The 23,554-nt window shown below is 35.0% G+C and overlaps 1 protein-coding gene across 1 annotated transcript in view; it reads right to left on the bottom strand.

Moving 5' to 3' along the window:
- The window catches only part of ELP4 (elongator acetyltransferase complex subunit 4), a 244,091-nt gene that overhangs the window by 145,541 nt on the left and 74,996 nt on the right, over positions 1-23,554 (bottom strand). Inside the window, exons 6-7 of the mRNA XM_039219336.1 lie at positions 10,372-10,456; positions 5,029-5,217 (exon numbers count right to left, since the gene is read on the bottom strand). Coding sequence (XP_039075267.1) covers positions 5,029-5,217; positions 10,372-10,456 — 274 coding nt within the window. The remainder of the gene's footprint in view (positions 1-5,028; positions 5,218-10,371; positions 10,457-23,554) is intronic.

Genomic DNA, 23,554 nt, shown 5'->3' with positions numbered 1-23,554 from the left:
ACTTACTGTTACCTGAGTTTTTGTTTTACCCTTCCTAGAGAATGTGAAGTGGTATCTGAATGTAATTTTTTTTAAACGTTTATGATAGAGAGACAGCGCTTGTGCAGGGGAGGGGCAAAGAGAGGGGAAGACACAGAATCTGAAGCAGGCTCCAGGCTTTGAGCTGTCAGCACAGAGCCTGATGTGGGGCTCGAACTCACAAACCACGAGATCAAGACCTGAGCCAAAGTTGGGATGCTTGACTGAGCAACTTTATTTATTTTGAGGTGCTTGTCTGGCTTACTTGGTAGAGCATGAGACTCTTGATCTCAGGGTTGTAAGTTTAAGCCCCATTTTGGGTGTGGAAGCTACTTTAAAGAAAAAAAAAAGTTTCTAATTTTGATTAAGTGTCATTTGCCTACTTCTTCTTTTGTTGTTTGTGCTTTTGGTGTCATATCTAAGAATCCTTTGCCAAATCTAAGATTATGAAGATTTTTCCCAAAGTTTTTTCCCAGGAGTTTTATAGTTTTCACTGTTCCATTTAGGTTTCTGATCCATTCTGCATTAATTTTTGTACATGCTGTGGAGTAATGGTCCACCCTCATTCCTTTGCATGTGACTCTCTAGTTGTTCCATCCCATTTGTTGAAAAAGACTATTCTTTTCTTATTGAGTGGTCTTGGCACACTGGTCAAAATCAGTTGACCATAGATATATGGGTTTATTTCTGGACTCTCAATTCTATTCCATTGATTTATATGCCTATTCTTAAGACAGTACTACACTGTCTTTTACCATTGTTTCTTAGAAAGTTTTGAAATTGAGAAATATAAGCTCTCCTAGCTTATTCTTTTTTTTAGGATTATTTTGGCTATTCTAAGTCCTCTGAAATTCCATAGCCATTTTAGAATCAGCTTGCAGGGGTGCCTGGGTGGCTCAGTTGGTTTAGCATCCGACTTCGGCTCAGGTCATGATCTCACAGTTTGTGGGTTCAAACTCCACATCGGGCTCTGTGCTGACAGCTAGCTCAGAGCCTGGAGCCCGCTTCAGATTCTGTGTCTCCCTCTCTCTCTGACCCTCCCCTGCTCATGCTGTCTCTCTTTCTCAGAAATTTTAAAAAAAAAACAACAACACATACATTAAAAAAGAATAGAATCAGCTTGTAGATTTCTCCATAAAAGTCAGCTGGGATTTTGATAGGGACTGTGCTGGATCTGTAGATCAGTTTGGACACAATGGTCATACTAATTTTGAACATTCTGATCCATGAGCCCGGAAAGTTTTTCCATTTATTTATATCTTTAAAATTTTTTTTCAACAATGTTTAATGGTTTTCAAAGTATAAGTTGTACATCTTGTTGTTAGAATTATAAGTATTTCATTCTTTTTGATGCTATTATGAATGCAACTGTTTTCTTGATTTCATCTTTGGATTGTAACATGAGTTTTTAATATTTATCTCTCCACTATAGAGTAAGGTGCCTGAAAGGAACCAGTGTTTCTCATTCATTTTAAATTTTCCACTGATATATATAGTGGATGATAGCACTATCAGTCATTCAAAAACAGTATAGAAGAAATAAATGAATGAGATAATAAAACAAAGCTTCAATAATGAAATTTATAAGAAATGCAAGTTTTCTCCACAGTTTGCTGAGAGAGAAATATTTGGATTTAAGAAATCTTGATGTGAGAGGCACCAGTTGGGGTAGTAGGTGACTCTTGATCTCAGGGTTATGAGTTTGAGTCCCATGTTGGGGTTAGAGTTTACTTAAAAAAAAAAAAAGATATCTTGATGTGAAAGGTCAAAGTTTTTTTCTGATTAAGATCTAATTTTTCTTTTGCTCAAAGTTTGTAATTATTAAAGAGGAATGCTAACTTGAATAGCAGAAAGTTGCTATGGTAACCCTCAGAAAGCTCAAAAGCACAAGTCACTGACAATGTATTGGGCTATGCTGTCAATTACACTGCTCTCTCTACTTGTGCAGGAAGTAATATGGTGCTACATTGGACTATCTTATAAATTTTAAATAGTCACTTAAAATAGTGACTTTTTCTTAAAAGCAAATATGAGTAAACTACAAAGTCTTTCTCTTGTAGATTGAAGGAAAGTTCAAGGATTATGACATGCTTCACAAACTTAATAGGCCTTATACAATGTCTCAGCTTTAACCCTTACACAGTATGCTAGATACAGCTTCTTAAAATGGCATTTATCTCCTTGGAAAACTCCAAATTTCAATTATATCTTATATTTCTGTTAATTTAATTAATGTTAATTAACTTAAGTGGCATTTCTTTATCTCCTTGGCAAACTCCATATTTCAATTATGCCTTTTATTTCTGTTAATTTAATTTCTGTTAGTGTTTCTTTCTGTTAATTTAATTAAATGTAGAGTTTGCATAGACCTGTGAGATTTTACCAAGGGTAGTCTTTGTTTCTGTGATTTGCTTGAACAGGTCATTTTGTTTGGACCTCAGTTGCAAAACTGGGATGATACTTTACTCATCCAAAGGCAGAGGCCTAGCTCAGATAAGCCCCGTGTCCTTTCTAACTCCAAGAGAAAAAAATATGAGCTCTACTAGTTTTGAGAAAATGAGTTTCAGAATAAAAACGTGTTACATATTCTAGTATGTGGTGCTGGAACCCAGTTTTCTAGGTTCAAACCATGGTTTCTCAGGTATTAAATATTGATCCAGTTTCTTAATTTTTCTGTATCTCAGTTTCCTTACAGGTAAAATGGAGATTACAACAGTAATTATATAAGAATTTTATAAGAAATGTAAGATCTTGACTTTAAGTATTTCGTATTTGTTAGCTGCCATCATTATTATTATTGAGTCTTCCTAGAGAAGTAAAGGAAAACAAAGCTCAAAACTGTTTGCTACAAAAGTCATTTCTTTTTTTTTTTTTTTTAAATTTTTTTTTTCTAATGTTTTATTTATTTCTAGGAGAGAGAGAGAGAGACAGCGCGAGCAGGGGAGGGTCAGAGAGAGAGGGAGTCACAGATTGAAACAGGCTCCAGGCTCTGAGCCGGCAGTCAGCACAGAGCCCGACGCGGGGCTCGAACCCACGAACCGCGAGATCATGACCTAAGCGAAAGTCGGACGCTTAACCGACTAAGCCACCCAGGCGCCCCAAAAGTCATTTCATACCAAAGTGTTTTAGTATGTACATTAGAAAAAATTTTTTCAGTGATTTAGTTTATTTTGACTTTCACATTCTATTCTATTCACTGCAGGTGATTTTTTCATTTATATTATTTCTAATATTATGATGTTATAAAAATATATTTAATAATATTGTGGAAAAACATACGATGTAATTGTAGATTCTCTATTACCTATAAAATAACAATAATGATGAAAATTGTCCCAAACTCGCTTCTTGAATACTTTTTGTAAAAAAAAAAATAAGTTTTAATTTTTTAGTAAATCTCTATACCCAGTGTGGGGCCTGAACTCATGACCATGAGATCAAGAGTTGCATGCTCTTCTGACTGAGCCAGGCAGGTGCGCCAGCCTTTTGAACACTCTTAAGAAAAGGGCTTTTTGAGTTGATGAGGCAAATCTTACAAAGATCCCTCTTTTTCTATCTGCGGAGATAGACCTTTTTTCCTAAAGACTGTAGTTTCAGGAGGTTTATAAATAGAAACAGCAAGGGAAGAAGGGGACTTGTCCTATTCAGATCAGCTTTCGTCTTTTCTTTTTTTAAAAGGATTTTTTTAGTGTTTATTTTGAGAGAGAGAGAGAATGCACACAAGCAGGGGAGGGGCAGACAGAAGGGGAGATAGAATCCCAAGCAAGCTCCACCCTGTCAGTATAGAGCCCAACACAGGGCTTGAACTCATGAACTGTGAGATCATGACCTGAGCCAAGATCAAGAGTTAGAGGTTCAATGGACTGAGCTACCAAGGTGCCCCCCCCCCTTTTTTTCTTCAAAATTTTGAACATGGGAAAATATATGTAACATAAAATTTACCATTTTAAACACTTTTAAGCATATAATTCAGTGTTATTTAGTACATTCATGATGTTGTGCCACCACCACCACCAACCGTTTCAGACATGTTTTCATCTTGTAAAACTGAAACTTTGTACTTATTAAATAACTTGCCATTCCCTCTTCCCCCAGCCCAGGGTAGCCACCATATTCAGTTTCTGTGATTTTTACTACTTTAAGTACTTGATATAAATGGAATCACAGTATTTGTCTTTTTATGACTGACTTATTTCACTTAGGATAATGTCCTCAAGGTTCATCAGTGTTGCAGCATGTCAGAATTTCCTTCCTTTTCTTTTCTCATTAAAATTTTTTAACGTTTTTATTCACTTTTTTGAGAGACAGAGAGACAGAGCACGATAGGAGGAAGGGCAGAGAGAGAGAGAGAGAGAGAGAGAGAGAGAGACAGAACCTGAATCAGGCTCCAGGCTCTGAGCTGTAAGTACAGAGCCCAACCAGGGGCTTGAAGCCACGAACTACAAGATCATGACCTGGGCTGAACTCAGCCACTTAACTGACTGAGCCACTCAGGCACCCCATAATTTCCTTCCTTTTCAAGGCTGAATAATATTCCACATATTCCACTGCAATATAGGTCACATCTTACCAATTCATCTGTTAATGGATACTCAGATTGGTTCCACATTTTAGCTATTATAAATAATGCTTGATTATGGGTGTATAAATATTTCTTTAGGATCTTTGTCCAGATCATAGATCTTTATGATTAATCTAATGATTAATGAAAAGATATTGGTAAAAAATCAACCTGACATCATGATACTATGCATTTATGAGAAATCAAAGAAAAAAATAATAACATTACTAAAGATGGACTTACCATATACTCACTGTATATTAAAACCACAAATACACAACAATTTAACATCTAAAGTAAAGAACATTTTGCTCTCTGGCATCTCTGAAATCTCTTTTACTTAAATGGCATATGAAGATAATTTATCAGACTCAGACTCCTAGTGTTTACATATTGCTCTTCATTATGTAGTACTAGTTAGGGGAAAGAACTTTTGGAAAGACTCTTACCTGGATGAGATGTGTTGGCATTGTGATGATACAGGCTGAAAGAGAGGTTCGCAGAAGACCTCGGAGGACATACAAGAACTTTGTAAGGCTGTGGCTGTTGTCGCAGTTTTCCGTACAGCAAATGTCATCTCCCCACAAAGGTGAACCAAGATTCTGGATTCCTATTCTTAAAATGTTTTTCTGCTTTTTCTAAAGAAGTGTGTGTGTTGAGGGGGAGATAAACACATTAAGTTTAGTTAACCAACAGGATACCTCTTTTACTTCTGGGGCACCTGGGTGGCTCAGTTGGTTAAGCGTCCAACTTCGGCTCAGGTCATGATCTCACGGTTGGTGGATTCGAGCCCTGCGTCAGGCTCTGTGCTGACAGCTCAGAACCTGGAGCCCACTTCAGATTCTGTATCTCCCTCTCTCTCTGCCCCTCATCAACTTGTGCTCTGTCTCTCAAAAATGAATAAATGTTGAAAAAAATAAAAAAAATTGAACAAATGACTATCTGGAACTCAAGACTACTGATAGTAAGTGACTGATATTTCTTGGGAAAAGAGCATTTAAAATCCATTAAATAAAACCTATGATGATTATCAATAAGTGTTTGCCAGAGAGGTATTTATAACAAATTCTACTGTTAGGGTTATTCTAACTGAACAAATGTTTTATAAATGCTTTCTTTACTTTTAATTAAAATTTTTTTTTAATTTATTTTTTGAGAAACAGAGCACAAGTGGGGGAAGGGCAGAGAGCAAGGGCGACAAAGAATCTGAAGCAGGATCCAGGCTCTGAGCTGTCAGCACAGAGCCCAATGGAGGCTTAATCTCAAAACCAAGCCATGAGATCATGACCTGAGCACAAGTCAGAAGCTTAAGTGACTGAGCCACCCAGGCACCTCTATAAATTCTTTCTTTAGCAATCTGGTAAAATTCCTTTTTTATATATATATATTTTTTTAATGTTTTATTTATTTCTAGGAGAGAGAGACAGAGAGGCAGCGTGAGCAGGGGAGGGTCAGAGAGAGAGGGAGTCACAGACTGAAACAAGCTCCAGGCTCTGAGCTGGCAGTCAGCACAGAGCCCGACGCGGGGCTCTAACCCAAGAACCACAAGATCATGACCTAAGTGAAAGTCGGACGCTTAATGGACTAAGCCACCCAGGCGCCCCATCAATCTGGTAAAATTTCTGGGCAAAGTAAGGAGACCTTAGCAAAACCTGGTGCATGGAAATAATTGGAAACTTATTATTACAATTCTAATGGGGAAAATGTTTTCTCCCTTAAACCAACAGGTTTCCCTGTCAACATTTCAGAAAAAAAGTATTTTAACCCAGTCACCATTACCAACTATCGTATCAAAAAAGATCTGCTAGGGGCACCTGGGTGGTTCAGTCTTTTGAGCATCCAACTTAGGCTCAGGTCATGATCTCATGGTTCATGGGTTTGAGCCCCGGTTGGGCTCTGTGCTGACAGCTAGCTCAGAGCCTGGAGCCTATCTTTGGATTCTGTGTCTCCATCTCTCTCTGACCCTCCCTGGCTCATGCTGTCTCTATCTCTCTCTCAAAAATAAATAAAACATTTAAAAAAACTAACAAACAAACAAAACCCCAAAAAGATTTGCTAAGTTTATAATAAAAATGCTGATAGGTGCAGGAGAGCTATAGAAGTTTAGTGACTATGACAGATACGCTGATACACACACATACACATATATATATTATATGTGTATGTAATATACATATATAAAAAGAACAATATTAAGCCAAAGAATGAATAAGATATTTAAGTGAGGTAGGTACTTAGCACATGAAAACATATTTGAGCATGATACTTCAACATAGGGAATACATTTATATATTAACAATTTTTTTAAATGTTTATTTATTTTTGAGACAGAGAGAGACAGAGAGACAGAGTGTGAGCAGGGAGGGGCAGAGATAGAGGGGGAGACACAAAATCTGAAGCAGGCTCCAGGCTCTGAGCTGTCAGCACAGAGACCGATACCAGGCTTAAACCCACAAACTGGGAGATCATAACCTGAGCTGAAGTTGGGCGCTCAACCAACTGAGCCACCCAGGCACCTTGGGAATACATTTATATTTTATTTATTTTTATTAAAATTTTTTTACATTTATTTATTTTTGAGAGACAGAGCACAAGTGGGGGAGGGGCAGAGAGAAAATGAGACACAGAATTCAAAGCAAGCTCCAGACTCTGAGTTGCCAGCACAGAGCCCAACATGGGTTTGAACTTACAAACTCAGATCATGACCTGAGCCAAAATCGAACACTCAACCTACTGAGCCACCCAGGTGCCCCAGAATACATTTACATTTTAAAAATATAATAGTAAGTGCAAAACCAAAGACTGCTTTATAAATTTTCTGTCATTTCAGACATATAATTTTTTGCTATGCTATATAATAATGGGAACACTGTGAAGCATAATCTAGATTTTTTAAGTATAATTTTTGAGTCATAAACAAATTAAAAAACAAACTTGTTGAAAGCCAAATAATAAGTATTAAATTTATTCCTATGAGAACATCTAAAATATTTAATCTGGATATTTAAGTAAAATCAATGTTGAAATTTCATTTTTATTGTATAGTTCTTAAATATTTAAAAATCATAACTTAAATGAAATTATGACAGCAATTTGCAAACATCTCCACCCCAAATATTTTTACAGATGAGCTACACTACTTACTTACTTACTACAAAGATAATTATACAGTAGTATATAATACTCATTTCCTTATAGCCTATTTCAAATAAACTAGTTTATTTGAAAATGTAAATTTACTTGAAAATGTTGTGATACAGAAAGTAAGATGAAAATTTCCTTTTAATGTTTTTGTTTTGTTTTGTTTTGTTTTTTATTTCTGAGAGAGAGAGAGAGAGAGAGACAGCGTGAACAGGGGACGGTCAGAGAGAGAGGGGGACACAGAATCTGAAGCAGGCTCCAGGCTCTGAGCTAGTTGTCAGCATAGAGCCTAACATGGGGCTCAAACCCATGAACCGTGAGATCATGACCTGAGCCGAAGTCGGATGCTTAATAGACTGAGCCACCCAGGTGCTCCGAAAATTTCCTTTTAAAAAGAAGAATTTATTTCAGTATCAGAACATTATTTTGACTCAATAAATTTTTTTTTAAATTTTTTATTTATTTCTGAGAGACAGAGCAAGAGAGAGTAGGGGAGGGTCAGAGAGAGTGGGAGACACAGACTCAGAAGCAGGCTCCAGGCTCTGAGCTAGATGTCAGCACAGAGCCCGACGCGGGGCTCGAACCCACGAACTGCGAGATCATGACCTGAGCCGAAGTCGGACGTTCAACTGACTGAGCCCTCCAGGTGCCCCTCAATAAAAATATTTTTTGAAGCAGTGCTTGATAGATGTATTTTTATGGCTTCTTGAACTCATCTAAATTTTCTGAGACAGATGTATAGGTGAAGTAATTTAGCAAATGACACATTCTATAATATAATGACATGGAAATTTACTAGCTATATTTTAGTTCCAATAAAATTGGAAATATATTTTATAACTTACTGGTATGTTGTAAATATTTTCAGCATTCTTGGTATTCACCATATAAATGCTTACCTCAACCTTTTTAACCTTTATAAAATCAATAGTTGTAGAACCTGGTTCAGAGACAAATCAGTTCAGTTTACCAACTTTCATGAAATAAAATACTATTTATTGAAAATGGTGGTGTTTTTCATACTCAAATTAACAGTCAAGAAAACAAACGTTTCATTCTATTCCAATAATAGCTTACTTATCAAGAATCCTTTGAATGGATGTATGTATGTAAATATATATATATGTGTACATATATATATACACATATACATACAAGTATGTGTGTATTTCTTTGCTATTGCCTTTGATTTTTTGTATTTTATAAAATTTCTTGCTCTTAGAAGATGTGTCATTATCCTGTAAGAACAGGAGCTCTGCACACAGTATCATAGGAACTGTTATGACATGCCTGTTTCCATAGTAACCACAGCGCATGGGGAGAGGTGTCTGTCAGGGACCAATTTACCTCTCCAGACAGGCAATGCCACCAAAGGGAGGACATGGTACCCATAAATCTTAGATAGGACCAAAATCAGAGCAACAATAAACAAGGTAAAATTGTATTAAAAACCAAGGACCAACACAAAAACTGTAACAGATGTGAAAAGCCATTTACAAATAAATGTATATGCTTCACCACACATATAAGTATTTTCAACTTTGTATTAAATTGATCAAAACAAATTTAAAAATTATTTATCTTGCTGTGGAAAAAACATTAAATATAGCAGTAAAGTTCATAAGAATACTTAAAAATTTATTGATTATGAGTAAATGTAGTTGATAATGCCAAAAATAAGATTTTTGGATTCTTTGCTTTCTTCAATAAAAATAATGGTGCTCTGGAAATAATTCTGTTAAAATAATATAAATGAATTGAAAATCTTCAGCAGCTTTAGGAATTAAAATTGCCAAGAAATATTTCTAAATGGCATGATAACTGGAAATAAAATTTCTCTCATTTTGTTTAAGTTAAAGTAACCAGAACATCTTTAATAGTGGGAATTTGGAATCTTTAATAGTGGGAATTTTAAAACTTGCATTTTTAAAAACAGAGCTACAGAGAATTAATTGTTATAAAATATTTTAATATAGCAAATAAAAATGCAGTTTTTATTCAGTGAAACAACTTAAAGCATGATATAACAAGAAATAAATTCTTAAAATAACTAATTCTTACAAGGTAATTCAATTAAGGACTGAATGACAGAAATAGAAAATTCTGGATAAGGGGGATAAGGGGCATCTGGGTGACTCAGTTGGTTAAGCATCTGACTCTTGGTTTTGGCTCAGTTCATGATCTCATGGCACATGGGACTGAGCCCTGTGTTGGGCTCTGTACTGACAGCATAGAACCTCCTTGGGATTCTCTCCTTCCTCCTGCCTTTTGCCTGCTTACTCTCCCCTCTCTCTCAAACCAAATAAATAAACTTAAAAAAATTTAGATATGAAAATAAAGTCTTGCAATTTTAGGAGTAATTTTCAAAACATGGCAGTTTAGTTATTTCAGGTGCCACAAATACATATTTAAAAATAATTTATGTTGACAATGTATTTGTACATCTTTTCTGCATCCATTTAGAATTTAACTAAAACCCTACACATTCAAAATCAAATGAAGGCTGCCTGTGTCCTGCTTATTTACATATTCTGTGTTTGGAAACAGCTTGTTCACTGTTAATTATTCTAAAACCTTCTGGGTTTACCCCTAGAGAGTTTAAAAACAACATTATATACATGATTATAAAAGACTTTGAAGGTACTCCATACCTGGGGATTGGATCCATCAAATCCTTCCTCATATATGATGTTCTGGATAAACTGAAGCAACTTTATGTAGCCATGGGTCAAAGAACTGTTGGTAAGAAGTGGTTCAAATACAGAATTGGGCATATTACACAGGCAATTCAAAATCTAAGCTACAACATGGAGGAAGTAATTGAAGTTTATGAGATTACTAACATATAAAATGAATCAAAATAGTATAAATATTTTAAAAATATAAAGTCAGTACATCCAGGAATATATTACAATGCCTTATATTAACTAGCTCAGTGTTCTTGACATCATGGGAAGATAAAAATCTGTGGAGACTGAGATGTCTTAATTATGTCAAGCTTAGTTACCTACAAGAAAATTAATGATTTAATGAAGCAACCTAAAGGATGAAGCCACTACAGCTTTTCAGGAGTAATCATGGATAATTAACACATAGTTAATGAACTGCTATGCCAAGTACACCTGAATCAGTGTCCCAATCACCTGAGCTCATCTTCCAGAAAAGTTTTAATTTTCTTAGAACAAACTGCTAAAATAATAGTGATTAAAAAATTTGATCTTTTTTTTTTTTTTTAATGTTTTATTCACTTCTAGGAGAGACAGAGAGAGAGAGACAGCGTGAGCAGGGGAGGGTCAGAGAGAGAGGGAGTCACAGACTGAAACAGGCTCCAGGCTCCGAGCCGGCAGTCAGCACAGAGCCCGACGCGGGGCTCGAACCCACGAGCCGTGAGATCATGACCCAAGCGAAAGTCGGACGCTTAACCGACTAAGCCACCCAGGCGCCCCAAAAAATTTGATCTTTTAAGACATATGAAGATGAGTATAATTTTTGTTTTGTAAAATGAAAGCAATAAAATAAATGTATATGGAAAATAATAAATAAATAAATTTAAGAAGACATCATCTCTCATATGAATATTAGTATTAATGTTACTGTTTTAAAATATTTTAGAAAAATGGGGAGGCTGGGAGGCTTAGCTGGCACAGCATAAGACTCAAACTTGGGATTGTGAGTTCAAACCTCACATTAGGCATAGAACTTCTTAAAAAAATTTTTTTTTACAAATGTTATAAAACACCTCAAGGAAAATATAGTTACAATGAAGAAAATCTGGTTTAACATTGTCTGAGTTTAGTATTCTTGATAACGGATGTGTGCTATGGCTAAACATTAAATGCCATGATAACGAGGATCTGGAACATAGCTATTTCACAGATATTTTAGTAACTAATGCTGTAAAAGCTGTGGTGACTTTAAAAACACAAAAGTATTTGCACTATTGTGATCCTAAGTAAAGCAATCACACATGCAGAATAAAGATCTAAAGAAAAACTGAAATATAATTTGAAGCATACATGCAACATTAAAGAACATAAGAAGTTAAGAAAAGTAGTAGCTTACTTAGTGTGCAAAGTCAATGGTAGGTTGTTCAATAAAAATATATGCACATCTCTGCAAATATTTTATTGAACAGCAACAGCTAGCCCTAAAGCAACTAACAAAAAGAAAAAGAAAAGGAAAGAAAACCAAGAGAAAAGAATGCTGTTATATGTGGGGCGCTGTGGTGGCTCAGTCAGTTAAGTGTCTGACTTTGACTCAGGTCATGATCTCGCTATTTGTGGGATCGAGCTGCATGGGGCTCTGTATTGCCATCTCAGAGCCTGGAGCCTGCTTCAGACTCTGTCTCTCTCTCTCTCTCTCTCTGTCTCTCCCCCATTCACACAGAGTGTGAATTCTTTAAAAAAAGAATGCTGTTACATGCAAAACCAATATGGCTCCAGTTGAAGGCTTTGGCGGTATGGTTATTTCTCACATATCTCCATTTTCAATGAAGATACATTGAATCACATGGTCACATTTTTCCAGTTTCATGAATAAAGAAATCTTTCTATAAAAATGATATTCTGTAAAGACAGTGATGTGACTATTTCATAAATATATGGGTATTTAAATATATGTAAATACATAAATATATATGAATAAATAACATATTTGTTCTGGCTAGCTTAACTTTCAGAATATGCTGCTGCTGTGTGAATGCAGCGTATTCAATTCCTATCTGGATCAATTAGATTTGCACAACGGGTAAACTCTGCTCCAAGGTGTCAGATTATGAAAGGAATTTCAGCCAACGGTAGATCAAGAATACATCCAGTTCATTTGAATCCACCAATAATGAATCCACCCAAGACCATTATTATTTAATACATTACAAAAAGTATCTTAAACATTTTTCCTTCTGCCCCAAATTGTTCAGTAATAAAATCTGCCTTAAGTGCTTGGTAGTAAATTTGCTAACTGAGGTACATTATTAACACCACATACACAAATTAGTTTTTAGTTTTTCGTTGCCACTATTCATCCAATACAATCAGTTATTTATTTCGTATTCTCCCAGTCTGTTAAAGTAACCATAGTAGAGGTAAGATTCTCTTCAAAAGTGGTAGAGAGGTTTGATATCAGAAAAAAACAACAACCAAAGACATAAAGCCAATACATTTTAATCTCTTTCCTTATTTATCACTAACACAAAACAAGCCAATCACCAACAATGCTCAGAACTTTACAAGCAATACATTTCCCCAAATTAATTAGATTTCTAGGACAATACACACTCTGATAACAAATTAAATGGGAAAAAAACAATACATTTAGGTATATAAATTGATAATATTCATTTATGATGCATGGGATTATAGCATTTAAAACTGAACTAGTTTATATGGTATTGATATTAAAATACTACCAAGTATTTTTAATCTCCATGAGATATATTTCCTTGTCAGCAATACTTAAAATAATCTTTACTGATAAAAATATCTCCTATTGTCATCTAATATTTTTTTTTTAAGTTAAACTCCTTTAATTTTGAGGCTGTTGTCTTTTTGTTGCTATTCAGCAGTATAGTAACTTATAAACCAGGAGCTGGCAGAAGGAAATCTAGTTACAAATATGCCCTGTCTCCCTTATTGATGTTTCCAAGCATTTAACAAAGGTTACATTATCAAAATATTTAAAACATGTCCCAAAGACAGCACATTTCAAAACATGTATGCTATTTTATACAATTTTCCTAATTTTCAACAAATTTTATGGTAAAATGATCTAACTTGAGTTACCACAATTTCTCCTTAAAACTATAACAGATAAGAACATAAAAACAATTATTAGAACTTTAACTTTTATCTTTAAAATGCCAAGCATTTAAAAATATTTTTGTTAAAAAAATAAAATTGTTCCATATGTCTGCTTTTATTACCATGTTTTTTATATTATTTTATTTCTTCATATTAATATTAAACATGTATAAAAGGGGTCCAACGATACAAAATGTAAATCTAAATTTTGATGATCAAGTTCAACATTTTTTTTAATTTATAGAAAAAAAATGAGACTTTTGTACCTATCACTTCTCCCCCCTTCTCAATTTTCAGCAAGGGGTCTGATAGACATTTGTATCAGAGAACTTCAATTTCTATCAACAAATGGCAAGGGTTTTTTCATGAAAAGTAATTTTGTCAATCTCGTTAAGAAAGATAAAAACAATCTGCTTTACTATATCTGGGTGAAGGTATAGCTGTAGTATATCTAGAAAAGAAATCAAGCACATAATAAATAGCAGTTAAGTACCTTAGAGTTTCTCAAACAATGAACAAAGGAATACTTACAAAAGTGTCAATGTGATCAAGGAATAAATGTAACAACATCAAAAAAGCTTGGATAACAAAAGACAAGATTTTATTTGTGAAAAGATAAATTATAAAAATAAAATTATATATATATGGAATAACTATCAAGATCTAGGTTCTAGGTCTATATCAGCAATTATAGCTAAATGTGTGATAATGAGGCAAAGTATTTAATTTTTCTGTTCTGGGCTTCAGAATTTTCTCATGTGACAGAATTGCACTAGATAATCTCTCTTGTCCCTCCTGATGTAAAATTAATGGCTCGAGAATGATTTTTCTTTTTCTTTAGACTGATTTTTCTCATTACAATGCTTAATTGCTGATTTTAAAAAATAAGAACTTCTGGTGCATTTAAATATTGATTTAACTACCTGAAAGACACTTAAGAAGAAAAACTGTTATCACTCTCAATTAGGATTAATTTAAAGTGAAGATGAAGCATTTTTGATATTATTATGCAAATCACTGGGAAAATATGACTTGTATTACCAAAATACTATTTACACATGTATTTCAAATATTCATTTATGGCAAATAGTGAGATATACTTATAGGGCAGTAGGCACAATATCAAATGTCTCAACTAATTGTGTAAAATGATTTGCTGAGCTAAAGTTATATTAGCATATAATTTGCATGTGGCTATCGAGACTGTGAAGTCTATTCACAAGTAATTTTCAAGTTAAAAATTCCATTACTATTACCCTGAAGACTGTCATTGATTTTTCTTTTCTGATGCTTTTCAACCTAACAACAGAGTTTGATTCTTTTCACCATGAATTCTCAACTAAGAGTAGAACATATAGAGGCTAGAAATGCAATGTGAGTAATGACCAGCACACACCTGAGTCACAGTTGGGAAAATGCTAAGAACATGAGGATGCAAGAATTGCATGCATTGGTCAAATAATCCACTGTCTGATAGAGATACTGTTGAGAGAGGTTATAGTGTTTTATGAAAAATACTTCAGTTCAACATTACTCTGATTTCCTTTGCTTACTAATGTAAATAAGTCATTAGATTATGTCCTACTACCTATCATTATTGCTGTCATCTATCCAACTCTGGGTATCAATTATCTTTCAAACATACTGGCCTTTCAGTTTCCTGACCACCTCTCTCCCAATGATCTTGTCTTCATCCTACCTATGATGCTCACCTTTTTTTGTAGGCTTCATGCCCAGAGCAGAGTGCAACATGGGGCTTGAACTGCTGAAACAGCTTTACTGGAATGATGCTGGTTTAAGCCTAGTTAGAATGGATTTTAAGTGAAAATGTAGGGAAGGAATTGGAGACACCAAATATTAGAAAACTCAAGGAGTTCTGGTGCAGAAAAATAGACTAGTAGCTGCCATAGGAAGTGGGATGGGAGATGTTTTTACTTTCTTAAAAGGAAGAGATAAGAATATGTTTATATATTATAGAATGCATCTAGTAGAAAGGGAATGTTAGTGATACAGGAGAGAGATGGAAGAATTGCTAGAGTAACATCCTATGGGATGATATCTGTGAGCAAGCAAGGGGGTCTTTTTGAACTCAAGACCCTGAGATCAAGACTTGAACTGAGATCAAGAGTTGGACATTCAAACACAGGCACCCCTATGATGCTCACTCTTATGATCATACCTTAGACCTTGCCATTATCAATAAATGCTATACCTATTCAATTTCAGTTCATGCGCTCTCCTCCCCACAACCACCACCTCCTATCCTTCTACCTAGAGTACATATGCAATCATTTGACCACACTGAAACCTCCATACCATTGTCTACCACCTCTTCACTCACTCCCCTTCATACACTTTTTCAACTATTTAACCATCCTGATTCATGGTCAATCCGTGTCCCTACTTAATTGCTCTTTTCTTCCATCGTCTCACTTGCTCAGCAAAACTATGAGGCTAAATTCAACTCTCTGCCCACTCTACATTTGCATCATTACAGCTAAAAGTGGTGCGAGAAATGGCCCCATCTAACTGGACTTGTCTCACTGTAAATTCATGACCTCAAACTTCAATAGGCCTTTAGTATAGGTGTTTAAATAGTTCACCTATTGGGGTGCCTGGCTGGCTCAGTCGGCAGTACATCTCTTAATCTCAGGGTCGTGAGTTCAGCCCCACATTGGGCATAGAGCTTAAAAAAAAAGTTTAATGGATAGTTCACCTATGGTAACGTAGGGGAGAGTATTATGTCAGTACAGATGCTGATGGGTGGTAAATGTAGCGATAGATGTCTCTGCTGGTTGCTTCTATTTTCTCAGTGAGGTCATAAGCTAAGAATAAAGATTTGCAAGTATATTGGTTAAGTATATTGGAGGTTTGTATAGAAAAAAGAAAATATAAAAAAAGTCACTGAGGAGGGTGAGACTGTATTAACCATTTGTATTTATCTTTGGAGAAATATCTGTTCAAATCCTTTGCCCAGATTCTAATCAGTCTATTTGTTGTTGTTGAGTTGTAGTTCTTTATATAGTCTGCATATTAATTCCTTATCAGATAGAAGATTTTCTCCCATTACTTTGGCTGCTCTTTCCCTCTGTTGATGGTGTCTTTTGATGCACAGAAGTGCTTAAGTTTGAAGCAGTCCCATTTATCTATTTTTGCCTGTGCTTTTGGTATTATATCCAAGAAATAACTGTCAAATCCAATGTCATGATTACCCCTTCTTTTTCTTTTACAACTTTTATAGTTTAGGGGCTTATGGATAGGTTTTTAATCCATTTTGAGCTGATTTTTGTACAGTATAAGATAAAGGTCCATGTTTATTCCTTTGCATGTGGATATCCAGTTTTCCCAATATCATTTATTGAAGACTGCTCTTTCCCCTTAGATGGTCTTAGCACACTTGTTGATGATTGTTTGACCATATCTGCCAGGGTTTACTTTTGGGTCCTTTATTATATTCTATTGGTCTAAATATCTGCCTTTATGCCAGTACCAAACCATACTGCTTTGATTACTGTAGTTTTGTAAAACATTTTGAAATCTGGAAGTGTAAGACCTTCAACCTTGTTCTTTTGCAAGACTGCTTTGACTATTTGGAGTCCCTTGAGATTGAGTCCCTGTATGACTTTAAATAAATTAATTAAGCCTGATGTATCTATTTCCTCATGTTTAAAGTGGTGATATTATAAACTTCATGACATTTTGTAAGGATTAAATGAAATAACAAAATAATATGTTAATACCTGAGGGAAAATCAGTTTTCAGTAATTGTTAGCTATTATCAGTACCCATGTTGTCAATATAACACAGTAATGCTCCAGTTGCAGGATGGATGAAAGTCAGATGGGCTGACGAGTAGCAAGAAGCATTCTGTTACCAAGTCTTTTAACAAGCTTTCAGGAGTGAGCTAAGTAGTGTAGAAGGCACAGGAAATTTGGCTACTGTTCATTCACAGACTTCTATTTAAGGAGGAATTGATTTCCAAATGTGTTTTTCTCAAAAGAAAGAATATGACAGGGAAAAGAAAGCTGATTGTCTAGAATAAAAAATATTTGCTTAAGTAGTTACATTCCCAAAGGAGAAATAGCTTTATTGATTGGCCTATTAATAAAAAGGTTTATTAGAATAAATTTCAAACTTATAAGCAGAAATAATAATGATGGAAGCCAAAATTCATTAAGTCAGTCCTCTGCTAGCCAGTGTTTGCAAAGTAGTAAATTTTTGTTATCTCATTTAATAATCCTGAGAAGTAGTTTCCATTATTATTACTTCTATTGAAGCCTAAGAAATATGAGGCCAGAGAAGGAAAGTAACTTGTATAATGCCACACAGCTACTAAGTGGACAATTCAGGATTCAAATCTAGATTGTCTAACCAAAGGGCTCCTATCTAAACTATGCTGTCTCACAAGAAGGTTTATAAAAAGAAAAGGAAAAAAAGGCAAAATCACCCACAATTCAAACACTCAGAGGTCATAACTGTTATCTTTGCAGATCACTTTCTACATATACACATCATATATTACATATATTGTTTTTAATCTACTTTGATTTTATTTTCTCACTTTGCATGCAAGGTACTTCATTATGTGGGTGTAACATAGTTTATTCAACCTATCTATACTGACAATTCTTAGGTTATCTCCAGATTTTCACTATTACAAACAGATTATGATAATCATTCTTGTACACACATCTTTGTTAACTTGTATCATTATTTCTTTATGAGAAATTCCTAGATATGGGGCAATGGCAGCAATGATAATGTACACTTCAACTTTTGATACCCTTTCCTAGGATTGTTTTAACAATGTACACTGCTACAGTTAACATGAGTGACAAACACACCATCTTTAACACAGGGTATTATAATTTTAAATATCCAATAGTTGGAAAATGGTTTTTGTTTACATTTCTTTGATCACTAGTAAGGCCTGGTAGCTATTTTTGTTTCCTCTTTCAAGAACATCCCATTGTTATCTTTTCCCCTTTTTGTATTAGGATATTCATCTTGTTACCAGTTTAAAAAATCTCTCAATTTACTAAAAATATTAACATATATATTTTCCAATTTGGGTTTGTCTGTTATTTCCTTACGATTAGATTTAAATTATGTATATTTGGTAGAAATACCACAGGAGCATTCCTATATTCACATTGCATATTATCAGATGATACATGACTTCAATTTGCCCTATAACTGCTGACATTAACTTGATTAAAGTTATGTCTGTCAGGCATAACTTTATAGTCCTTACCGTTTACAGTCATAAAATTATTCTTTACCCTTTATAGTCAATAAACATTTTGTGGGAAGGTACCCTCTGGTTATGTAAATATCTTTTTCCTCAGTAATTTATTTATTCATTCATTTGTATCAATATGTACTCATGGCATCCTGTTTTATTAAATGGGTTATAATCCACTTATTATCGTTATTTATTCTGATTCTCAAAATTTCACCTATTTGTCCAGTGGGAGCTCCACTGAGATGGCTTCTGTATCCTTTTGACATGCCCTGTCCTCATCATTCTTTAAGCACTTCTAAACATACAAAGACATTTTAGGTGTCTCCGTGTCTTTCCTTTGAACTGAATTTTTTTTTCTTTTTTAAAGTAGGCTTCACACCCAACGTGGGGCTTGAACTCATGACCGTGAGATCAAGAGTCAGATGTTCTACCGACTGAGGCACCCTTCTATGCATTCCTTTGAATCAAACATTTCTCCAAACAGTCTTGGGTCCTTCATATGGAGAATAGTACTAAATACTATCTATCACTATCTGATCACTAGATATAGTTTTTGTTATTTTCCCACTCCAAGAGTTTAAGGCATTCTATTTTCTTCCCATACTTCTATAATTCCATTTATTATATTTAAAATTTAACTCTTTAGAAATATAGTTTGATGTGAAATATGAGAAAAGGATTTTACTATATTATTCCCAAGTGATTCGGTTTTCCCCACTTATTTGAAATACTTCCTCATTATAAAAGTGATGTTTGTTCATCATAAAAATTCAAAGACATAAAACAAAGAATAGGAAAGATATGAAAATCCATTACCCAGAAGTGAACGCTATTAACAGTATGAGGAACATCCTGACATCTCTCTGTACCAGCCCTTCCTTCTCTTATGGCAAGACACTAATGTGGGATATTTAGAAGTATGCTGATAAAAATGTTTTTCACTCTGAAGAATATTTTATCAATACACAATTATAAGCAGGGTTATAAGAATTATGTATATATTTGTTTAACTTTGAAGTGTCTCTTATACCTTTCAAATACTATGTATACAATGAGTTTCTTAAACGGTCTTAGAAGGAAATTTACTTTGAGCCTTTCATGAACTTCTTTGACCACATATCATTAAAATTTTGGAGCCAAAATTAACATCTCCTGAGTTAGTATTAGAAAAGAATCTGGGATAAGCTATATAAAATTTTATGTACCATGTATCCCATTACTATAATCTGCTTTTTCACTTCATTATATCTTGGATGCTAAGCCCAGTAATCACCTTAGCTCTCTTATGCAGAAAACACTGCTGCAGAGACCACCTGCTAGAGCCAGTGCTACAGTCTTTGCAGTTAGCATCCGCTGCAGACCTTAATAAAAGTCTGCCCTACCACCCTCCAAAGAATATTTCTCTTGAAAGGCAACAGGCACTTCAGCCTAAATAAATAAAGCTGTAGTTTAGATACCTTTCCTCAACATTTTAAAGATTTGATTGGCATCCTCTTTGTTCCCCAGTGTTACTTTCAAACCACTCTTCCCGCTCCACTTTTAGTAAAACAAACCAAACCAAACACAAATCCGTGCTTTTTTTTTTTTTTTTTTAAATGTCTAACCAATCTCAATCATTCCCCCATTTAAGCTGCTGTCTTTAAAATGCTGGACATTTTCCTCTATCACTTGAAGATACCATACCTGGTTTCAGTCCTAATTCGAACATCTTATTCTCAATGAACAGTTCTGATCTTGGTAGCCTGCTTTGTCCATTTACACCCACTATTAAGATCAGTAAGTCCACTATAAGTGCACTCTCCCCTTACTCCTCATGTATCAACAGCAGTTGTCTTCAATTCATTTTCTTAGCCCTAGAGTTTGTGATCCTTCATTTGTTTACTTTTTAATACTTAAACTCCTTCTGTTGCCTGCACCTGGCAAAATTCAATCCTGCCTATACCAGGAATCTTATCACAGTGTAAGAAAGTCACCTGACAGACTATACCACCATAAATATTTGATACTTCTCTAGTTGATGTATTCTTCCAGTCCATGAAACAACCATTTCAAAGTTCCCCATTTAACCCAAATTCCTCAGAGGTAACTAACTGTTCATCAGTGGATGGCCCTTCCTATTATTCACTGAGTAAAGAGAAGACCTCAGTCCATACTTTCAACACTACTCAAGATCCTGACTCCAATCCTACACACCCATTTCTTTGCATCTACACTGTTCTCTTCTTGTTCCCTTCTTCCTTCCCTCCAGTGGAGGAAATGTTAATACATCTTAAAGGCCAATCTTTGGCCTTGAATGGCATGGGAATTCTGCCAAATTGTTTAGTAATTTGCCTAAAGTCATACAAATAGAAACCACTACTTCCTTTTCTAATCTCCGCCAAATTCCCTCTCTATTCAATTTTTCTCATTTATATTAAAACAAAACAACAAAATAACAAAAACTTCTTGCTTCCTAAATCTCTTCCAATTATTGCTTTTTCTCTGCCTTCCATGAACAAATTTCTTATGAGAATGATATGACTTCACCTAACTCACTGAACACATCTTCCTTATAGCTCTATTACTCTATTTGAGAACATGGCCTCTCAAGTCCTTTGAACACACTAAGTCGTTCCTTTCTTAACACACTGGCTGTTCCTCCAGAATATTTCTTAGTCTACTGATTTTTGTAGGATTGCCTTCTTATCTTCAGGTCTCAGCTCAAAAGCTTTCTCTTCAGAGAAGCCATACCTGAACACAACTCAAAGTAAATCCCCCGACCCCCATATAACTTGTGGAAAATGTTCTTTTTCCTTATATTACTTATCACAACTCCTAATAATATATACATTTATTTACTTGGCCCTAAATTTTTTTTATGTGCTTTCTCACTAGAATATAAACACTACACATAGTCAAGAATAACAGCTGCTTTACTCAACACATCTCCAAAGGCAAGGGAATTAGAAGCAAAAATGAAGTATTGGGACCTCATCAAGATAAAAAGCTTCTGCACTGCAAAGAAAACAATCAACAAAACTAAAAGGCAACTGATGGAATGGGAAAAGATATTTGCAAATGACATATTGGATAAAAGGCTACTATCCAAAATCTATAAAGAACTCACCAAACTCCACATCCGAAAAACAAATAATGCAGTGAAGAAATGGGAAGAAGACATAAATGGACACTTTTCCAAAGAAGACAACCAGATGGCCAACAGACACATGAAATGATGCTCAATGTCACTCATCATCAAGGAAATACAAATCAAAGCCACACTGAGATACCACTTCATGCCAGTCAGAGTGGCTAAAATGAACAAATCAGGAAACTATAGATGCTGGCGAGGACGTGGAGAAACAGGAACCCTCTTGCACTGTTGGTGGGAATGCAAACTGATGCAGCCACTCTGGAAAATGGTGTGGAGGCTTCTCAAAAAATTAAAAATAGTACTACCCTATGACCCAGCAATAGCACTGCTAGGAATTTGCCCAAAGGATGCAGGAGTGCTGATGCATAGGGGCACGTGTACCCCAATGTTTACAGCAGTGCTTTCAAGAATAGCCAAATTATGGAAAGAGTCTAAATGTCCATCAACTGATGAATGGATAAAGAAGATGTGGTTTATATGTACAATGGAATACTACTTGGCAATGAGAAAGAATGAAACCCCGCCATTTGCAGTACGTGGATGGAACTGGAGGGTATTATGCTAAGTGAAGTAAGTCAGTCAGAGAAAGACAGATATCCTATGTTTTCACTCCTATGTGGATCTTGGGAAACTTAACAGAAGACCATGAGGGAAGAGAAGGGGAAAAATATTTACAGATAAACAGAGAGGGAGGGAGGCAAACCATAAGAGACTCTTAAATACAGAGAACAAACAGGGTTGATGGAAGGTGGGAGAGAGGGGAATAATCCAATTTAAAAAATGGGTAAAATATAAAAAAAAAAAAAAAAAGAAAGGAAAAAAATGGGCAGAAGACATGTACAGACACTTTTCCAAAGAAGACCTACAGATGGTCAACAGACACATAAAAACGTGTTCAACAGTAATATTATCAGGAAAATACAAATCTAAACTACAATGAGATATCACCTTACAATTGTCAGAATGGCTAAAATCACCAGCACAACAAACAACAGGTGTTGATGAAGATGTGGAGAAAGGGGAATCCTCTTGAACTGTTGGTCAGAATGTAAATTGGCGCAGCCATTATGGAAAATAGTATGGAGTTCCTCAAAAAGTTAAAAATACAACTACCTTATGTAGCACAATTGCACTACTAAGTATTTACCCAAAGAATACAAAAATACTAATTCAAAGGGATCCATGCACTTTGATGTTTATATAACAGCATTATCTACAATAGTCAAATTATGGAAATAGCCCAAGTGCCCATCAACTGATGAGAGAACAAAGAAGATGTGGTATATGTATACAAAGGAATATTACTCAGCTATAAAAAGAATGCAATCTTGCCATTTGCACCAATGCAGATGGAGCTAGAGTGCATTACGTTAAGGGGAATAAGCCAGTCAGTAAAGACAAATACTGTATGTTTTCACTCATATGTGGAATTTAACAAACAAAAAACAAAGAAGCAAAGGGGAAAAAAAAAAAAGAGAGAGGCAAACCAAGAACAGGCACTTAACTATAAAGGACAAACTGATGGTTCCCAGAGGGGTGGTGGGTGGGGTATAAGTTAAATAGGAGATGGACATTAAGGAGTGCCCTTGTGATGGGCATTGGGTGTTGTATGGAAGTACTGAATCATTATATTGTACACCTGAAACTAATATTACATT

Source organism: Hyaena hyaena, unplaced genomic scaffold (genome assembly GCF_003009895.1).
Source record: "Hyaena hyaena isolate Hyena2069 unplaced genomic scaffold, ASM300989v1 scaffold_807, whole genome shotgun sequence".
NCBI classification, from domain to species: Eukaryota; Metazoa; Chordata; class Mammalia; order Carnivora; family Hyaenidae; genus Hyaena; species Hyaena hyaena.
The sequence above is the reverse complement of the archived record's forward strand: the minus strand, read 5'-3'. Positions and strand labels throughout refer to the sequence as shown.